This window comes from Adiantum capillus-veneris, chromosome 4, assembly GCF_014529385.1.
Source record: "Adiantum capillus-veneris isolate H3 chromosome 4, ASM1452938v2, whole genome shotgun sequence".
NCBI classification, from domain to species: Eukaryota; Viridiplantae; Streptophyta; class Polypodiopsida; order Polypodiales; family Pteridaceae; genus Adiantum; species Adiantum capillus-veneris.
In genome coordinates this window covers 83296555-83304709 of record NC_140934.1, presented here as the reverse complement: position 1 = coordinate 83304709, position 8155 = coordinate 83296555, and the positions used below count along the sequence as shown (strand labels likewise).

General features: G+C 42.4%; 1 protein-coding gene across 1 annotated transcript; it reads right to left on the bottom strand.

Annotated features, from left to right (window-relative positions):
• Nucleotides 1–467: 467 nt before the first annotated feature.
• On the bottom strand, nucleotides 468–2856 carry LOC147459511 (citrate-binding protein-like). Its single transcript, XM_086509851.1, has 2 exons — nucleotides 1880–2856; nucleotides 468–1179 (listed from the first exon to the last, which is right to left on the bottom strand). The coding sequence occupies exons 1-2, from the start codon at nucleotides 2138–2140 to the stop codon at nucleotides 721–723; spliced, it is 720 nt and encodes a 239-aa protein (XP_086365977.1). The 5' UTR covers nucleotides 2141–2856; the 3' UTR covers nucleotides 468–720.
• Between the last annotated feature and the right edge of the window lie 5299 nt (nucleotides 2857–8155).

The following is an 8155-nucleotide window of genomic DNA, read 5'->3' as shown; positions in this document are numbered from 1 at the left end:
CTCTTCGAAGCAAGTGGGATCAAGCAAGTAGTTTAGGCTACTTAAAGTTCTTGTTTTGAGCACTTATGTTAACCCTCCACTTGAGAGAGTGGTTTTTGTCAAATTCAAACTTTGCCGTATATAAGTGGTAAGACCTTTAAAGATGATCTTACAGACCATCATCCCATATTTAGTGAAAATTTTACTCTTACCCAAAACTAAAGAATAGAATAATTGCAACTTGTTAAGTTAGGTTATGCACATCATTTGTAAAAACTCTCAAAACAAGGTATGATGTACAAGTCCAATTGCTAGTGGCCTTAAGTAACAAATTTTTCTTTCAACAATCGCACTACAAATTCATCAAAGTGAATATGATGATCATTCAAAATCTTGAACTTTTTGTATAGGCAAACAGTATAGTATCTGTACATATCACAATATTGCCATTTATTAGAAGCTACACTATGGTAACACAAGAAGCTTTGGACAAATTCTCACAATAATTCCCACATTGTGATTTACTCAACATCATGAGCTTCTGTGAGGGAGGCACTGCATACCTAGCTAGGTACGATTGGGGGCAGGGGACCGCCGGCCCGGTGGGGGGCCCGGGGGTCCCCTACCCCCAGTTGTACTTTCAAATGCATAATAGTAGGTGTGCACACATGGATTCTCAACTCAAAACGGTCGAACTTATTATATATGGTGAGCATAACTCTGATTATATGTAGCTAGTAGCTATTGTGGGAAGCAAGAGGCGGTGCCGCCAATCAAGGGAATTTCTCTTTTGACTTGATTGCTTTTCTTCCAGATGGCAATGTTTTTCCATTTAGTCTCCAAGCAAGAACTGGGGCTATCTTGTGTATAGGCAGTGCCACACTTGAAGTAGTGGGGCTTGTAATTATCATTATCCTCACTATAAAGAAGGACCTTGTCTATGAAGATTTGAATTGTGCCTAAATCTGCATTATGGATCACATTGAGGCGAGCCCACCGATCGTTTATTCTAGATGCAATAGGTATTGTTGGCAATCCCCCTCCATACCTTAGAAGGTTTCCATTCACCACACGTAGCTGCAGAGCGGTTGCGGTAGCTTGTGTACCTCCAAAAATTTGCATGATGCACACCCCTGTTACAGTTGATGCCACAAAGAAATCCCCTTCAAATTGCCAAACCCCACTACTATAGTCCAGGCCCTACAAACATTCAGAAAAAAAACCTCAAAACTAAATGACCAAGATATATGTTTCTAGATTGACATGTTTAGCATCATTCCCCATGTTACCCAGAGTAGCAAAACCCTTAAGTCTTGCAAATATGCAATCTCCTTAAGGCTAGCACATTAAAGTTTGTTGTCAGACTCGGGACAAAAAGCATATCTTGTTCAACTTGCATGATAACACTTCCTCAAAGCATGGCCGGGCCGGCAATCCCCTGCCCCCAATCGTACCTAGCTAGGTATGCGGTGCCTCCCTCACAGAAGTTCAAGATGTTATGCATTGTATGAAAAACATTGAAAAAGACTCCGTTTTCCTGCATAAGAAAATTTCTAAATCTTCTTGTGATATATGTTACCTCTCCTAGTACGATAATAAAATGTAAAATTAGCTAGATGACACCCCCCTCCCAAAAGGTCGACTCCCCTCGCCTATGCATCCCTCCCCCCCCCCCAACCCCCCCCAGCATGTGCACCTCCTTCCTACCCACTATTGTGTGTGTGTGTGTGTGTGTGTGTATCTATGTATGTATGTATGTATGTTTGCATCAAACATACATTATACATGCAACATTCTCAGACTTTGCATCAAAATGGGACTCATGAAAGTGACTAATTGGTGTAAGGCCACAAATTAGGACCAAATGATTTTGCAATATACAAGAAAGAGAGAAGAGTACCGCAATTCGCAGCTCAGCGCGAGGCATTGTGGGACTGTCCTCCATGTAAGGCTTGTCGGAACTGAAGACCCATAAGTTGTAAACGCCCTCTAAGAAGTCGAAGCGGTCGCCCACTGCCACGTCGTATGGCTTTTGAATTTCACAACTGAAGGCGAGCTGGGTGAACCCATCCGTGGGATCGATCCCCACCACCACCCTATTCACCCCTAATAACCATATCATCAATACTAATAGCATGCCTCTATTAACGAGAGTGCCCATCGTCTAATCGCTCCACTAACCAAACTGCTATTTCACTAATTGCACGTACCCACTTCACTAACTTCTCACTAATTACATTCATCCACTTCAGTAATTGCTTCTGTTATCGCTAAATCACATTGACCCACATCTCCCGATTGGCTAATCCCAGTGTTATATTCCCTCCCACTTCACAAAACTGCAGCTGCTTTTACTAATCACACCAACCCACTTCACTAATTGCTGGTATTTCACACCCCTCTCACGTCACTAATCAGACAGCTTCTTCGCTAATCTGATAAATTGTCCATTAACCAGACTAGTTAATTAACCGATTAGAGCTTCATTGATCGTCTGTTGCAGCGCACTCTAACGATTCCTTGCAATTGGGCGGTATAATCATGGAGCTGTCGAGCAAGTAAGTAAGAATTAGCCGCGCACTCTACTTTCCCGATAAGGAAGTCTAAAACAAAAAGGTAATTAGGGCGGCCACGTCGACGACGTGATTACTGTGATTATCGGAATGAGAAAAGCTTTGATCGGGCTGCTCTCAATGCGACCTTGATGAGGAGCCATGACTTGGGCATATTTATAGAGAGAAATAGAGGCCTCTTACCTGCATCCAACAATAGCAGACAAATGCGGTTGCACTGGCCTCCACCTGGATATGCATGTGTTGCGCGAGGTCTGCATATTTCCGTTGCTTGCTTGCTTCGTGAAAGGGAGCTAAAATTGCATGCCCACATTTTGCAGCACCCCTCTGGGAAGGTCAACTACCAGCTAAATTTGGGCTCAAAAAGACTACTTGTCGTGTGTGTGTGTGTGTGTGTGTGTGTGAGAGAGAGAGAGAGAGAGAGGAGAGCGCAGTGAGCACCCCGTCTTAGTCACACACGTGCGCGCACGCACACACGTATGAGAAAACTCTGATGAGCCTTGAACTCCAGACTTGTAAGTTGTTACGCAAGAGGGAAAGCGGGTGTTAGGAACTCCTTGTTGACATGTTAACGTTAGAGAAACCACACACACAAACACACAAGGAGAGAGAGAGAGAGAGAAACCACACACACAAACACACAAGGAGAGAGAGAGAGAGAGAGAGAGACCTTTTTTTTTGGAATGAGATAGAATATATTAAAAAAGGGAAAGAGATACAAAGAGCCCCTTGGGAAGGAAAGGGGTATCCAAAAGGGCAGAAAAATGACAGTACCTCATTAAAGTAATTCAAAATAATAAGAGTTCTAGAGGAGTCATAAAAGGACAATATAACATCTCGCCATCTATGTCATCCGTGTACTTTGTGGAGACTTTTGGCATCCAAACCTCTTTTTGGAGACTTTTGACATCCAAACCTAGACTTAGAATTTTCTTCATAGTTCCCTTAACATTATGGACAAAGGTATACTAGAGCTGGAAAAAGGTTGAACAAAGAGAGCATTATTCCTTTCTCTCCATACGTGATAGAGAAATACACCTCTGATGCAAGTCCAGAGAGGGATATCACTGAAGCTGCACTCTCCCAGCATGATAGTTCTCCAACTAAGCTTGGATAAATCAACACAAAACACTCTTTGAAGTTCCACCAAGAAGTGATGGTTGCAAGGGCAATGGATAAAGAGATGAAAAAGGGTTTCTTTCAGAGCTCTTGCACATTTGAACAGACACCATATGAACTTCCCAATTTCTTAACTTTAGCACCAGACTAGATTCCTTGATGACAAACCACCCACATCAGACATTTGTGTTTGATGTTGAGAGGGTAGGCCCATATACATTTGAACCTATAACTTCACTACATCCTTCAAACATCTAATCCCTGCTCTGAAGCACTTGTGTGCTCTTCTGGACAGCAACCAGCTTTGATTAGCTCCAATTTTGCCAAACCAGATAAAATCATGTAGGCAAAATTGATAGAAAATTTCCAGAGAGCAGGTGGATTTCACTTTTTCTTGTGAATGTTTTAAGCCTTCCAAAATGGGTAATAGCATGAAAAGGTGGTGCAAAAAGTAGTGTCCTTGCCACTTCTTTGTGAGGCATTTAAGGATGGTGCTTTTGTTTATTTTTTTGAAACATTCGCTCCAACCACTTTAACGATTTCTTGAAATGTTTGTCTGTCTACTTTCATGCGTGCTGTTGTAGCTGAGCGCCTCCCCCTCTCTCTCTCTCTCTCTCTCTCTCTCTCTCTCTCTCTCTACTTGCATGCTGTTCAGCAATCTAGTCTCATCTCTCCTTCTCTTGAAGCAAGCAAGCATGGCTTGCACGTACATCTTCCTCAATGACGTCTACGTCCTGGCTTGATGCGAATGCACTCAAAAACTGCAACCACTGTGCTCCAACCTTCAAAAGGGCAAGTCTCTTGTCTACTTTGCCCCACATTGGTGTGCCTCAGATGTGGTAGCAGGACATTCAACAACAGTAGCCTTCTCACCACACTCAACGGGGATGGCTACCAGTAGATGGAAGCATCAGCAGGTTGGGAGACGAAATTCAGCAGCAATATTTTTGTGTGGGTGAGAGTACCTTGGAAGAGGGGGTTGTGATGCACTACCAGCATTGGAAGATCCTTTAGCTTGGATTGCAGCCCACGTCCGTGGAAGTAGCAATTGGACACCAACAACATCCTCCAAATGATCACCACATTATCGGGTAGCCAATAATTGCAGACAATGGCTTTGGTTACCATCACCAAGCTTCAAATCCAATCGGGTGGTCTCATTCATCTTAGGATCATGTCGAGGACAATCCAAGAAATGATGGGATGTCCCCTCATGGCCGCATTGATTACTCAACCACGATTCACCAGGAAGCCACAGATAGATGCGACAATATTGGGTCATGATGAAACGAGCGAGTCGTCGAAGAAAAAGCGAACGGGATGCATCATGCTTGCCAAGGCCTGAAGATATGAGCACAATTTACAAAACAATGGTGCTTTGCTGGCAAGAAGCTACAAAAGGCATGAATTGTGAATCTAAGAAAACCACCTTTCGATTGCTTCTAGAGAAACCAGCTTTTTGACGGCTACACTGTGGATTAGAGAAGTCTATACTCTCCAACATATAACGCACAGTCACCAAAGTCAAAGCATCGTTGAAGCGAAAAAGAGCTCTATGCATGATGTTGGTGAATAGCGACGGGGATCCATCAAGGTCTATAAGCAATTCGGCATCTAATTCAGCATCGATGAAATTTTGCAGCATCTAATTCACGATTACAATAGACTAAGGTAGGAGCCTTTCCATTGCAATTATGCCGACGTCGACAGCTTCAAAGTCATTGCATCACGCAGAAGATAAGAGACATTGTGTTTGCTTTTTGGCAGATGGACATTCATGTGCTCACAACAAACTGTCTATCTCCCATTTACTGTACCAACATGTGTACTTCAAAGTAATTTAAAACTTACTACAATTCAGGTTTCAGGAATCTGACTGCTTGTTCAGGTACTTAAAGGGGGTATCCAGGTAGTCTCAAAGTACCAATCACAGGTTTTTAGTGCATGTTCTACAATGTAGAAGTGTGAAGATTAGGTGCTTAAAGCAACATGCATGGAACATATCTCTAAATTAGTTACTTTAAGTACCATTGTTGTTAGTCTCCCAGCATTCTTCACATGTATCTATCTCCAGATAGGGTACCCTAAACTACCATTGTGGGTGTTTTGAAAGTTCCCTTTTAAAATAGCTACATGCACATCAGGTACACCAAGTACCTTGGTTGGTACCTGTATTGTTACTTTCTAGTGCTAGAATGCTAGAACACATTATTGTAATGACAAGAGGCCTCTAATGACTAACAACATGGCCTCAAAAACACTTAACTTACGTGTCTGGCACCTCCACAGCCACATCCAAACACACACACTACCCACAACATAAATTGAGTCCAAAGCATGTTAAACTGACATAATGGAATCACTATAAGTTTTCGTGTTGCTGATAAGTTACATGTTAATCACTCAATATAGAGGCATTCAAAATGGTATCCAAAAAACCATCGCTCATGGGAAGTAGACATATACATGGGTTAGTAGAGAGCGGTAAGCTGTAAGGACAAAACATGGCAGTACAAGGGTTTTCTACAAAGCTTGGCTTCCTAAAATTACATGAGCTTTTTAAGGATGAGATACTAGGGCTAAAATTTCATTGGCATCAAATGTGGCCCCATCACGTATTCTCCATAATTGGTCGTCTTTCCACCTCGCTTGAGTGCAGCTTTAGCATAGTTTTCCTCTGATGTAGGCTTCACATTGAAGATGAAAGCTTCGACAGACCGAGCCGTAGCATCACGCCACTTGGCAAGAACCTCTTGCAAATCCCTGGACAAGAATTCAATACTCCGATCCTCTAGGCCAGGTACAATGATGTAGGAACTAGGAAAAATATAATGGCATTTATAAAGAGTGTTGTTGATCAATAGCACATTTCTTGTACCGTATCGCGGAACTAGCTTTAGAAAATTTTGCAGATTCTTGAAAAAGACTGGTTTTCCACCTACCATTTTGAATGTGGCCACATCACATAACTATTGTCCAGCCCATCCGCTGAAGTAATTAATCAGAAAGCCCCCCAAAGATTATTATGTCCACTGTGTTCAGCATTGCTGAACTCTAGATGTAAATATTTTCCCAACCCAGAGTCCCAGCTAAGAACTGTTTTGCATCCTTGGGAACAAAGAGGTACCTGAAGAACAACAATTCCCGCTATGTGCGCATGCACAAATCATACATACAGGAAAAATACTTGAAAGCCTCAGTCAAACCTGCCATCCTTTTCATTGATGAGTTGAACCTAGCAGTTTCAAGATCAGGTGGCTGAGAATTCTGGTTATCAGGATCTTCAATCCATGAAGTACAAAGGACACCATAAGATCAAACACTAATGCTGGTAGTGAGAGGATATCAAATGGAGTGATGTGATGGTTTTTGGAATATAGGGGGGTGGATCTTCGATAATTATTATTTCTTCGACAGACAATTTGAGAGTCCGCTTTTCTTTTGGTATCTCTGTAAAAGACATGCGTTTTACATACTTCAAGGAGTAGACTAAGCACTTTTTAACCAAAACAAGAGTGACGATTGCAATAAATTGAGAGATAGAGAAATGGAGGCCAACATAAAATTCTCATTTCTGTTCGAAAAGCATGATCAAAGATTCTTTCATTACAAGAGAGTGCAGACACGAAGTGTCTTCAATGTCACAGTTTTTTGCAAACACGAGGTGTTAAGGCGGTTACGCCGCTAGCGGAAGCTAAATAGCGAGAACTCAACCAACAACAGAATTTGTCAGACGAGGACGAAGCTTGACCCGCAGGCGCATGGAAACAACTAGGTGGGTGTCAAATCACCTACTCGACCTTCTAATGACAATCACTACTAAGGAAATCAAATCTAAGTTCTAAAACACGCAAGTGACTGAAATCCGTACTACGAACGAATGCTATACGAAACAGGATCTAGAATCATTGAATCGATCTCAAACTCAAGGGGAAGTCTATACACTAGGTCAGAACAACACCCTAAAGACTTGAACTGCAAAATCAACCTATAACCACTCCGTGCGGTAAACGCGTATGAAGACAGGCCGAAAAATACACGTGACCGAAACTTGACCCCGATGGTACTAATGTGTAGCTCTACTCGTTGTGGTTCTATAGATATGCTGCACGCTCTATTCCGACACACGAGTTGGAAGAAAACTCATACCGAAGCTCGTAGGAACTTACCACACGTAGAAGCCGATAGCGCGCACTCTTGGTATCTGTGCGTAGCTCTCACCGTTGCTAACACAATGGCGGTGTCGCTTCTCCAATGGCAGCCCCGTAGCTCGCGTAGCAAGGAGATAAGACTCTCTCTCTCTCTCTCTCTCTCTCTCTCAGACACAGTCACGGCGCTCAAAAACTCACTTTGATTAATAATTGAATCCCCTTTAGGTTACAAAACTTTGGCTTATATACCTCAGCCTTGGAGGTGAGAACATCTCTAATTATTTACATCAACAGGTGAAATTACTTCGGGATTACAAGCTGGAAACTCAATTG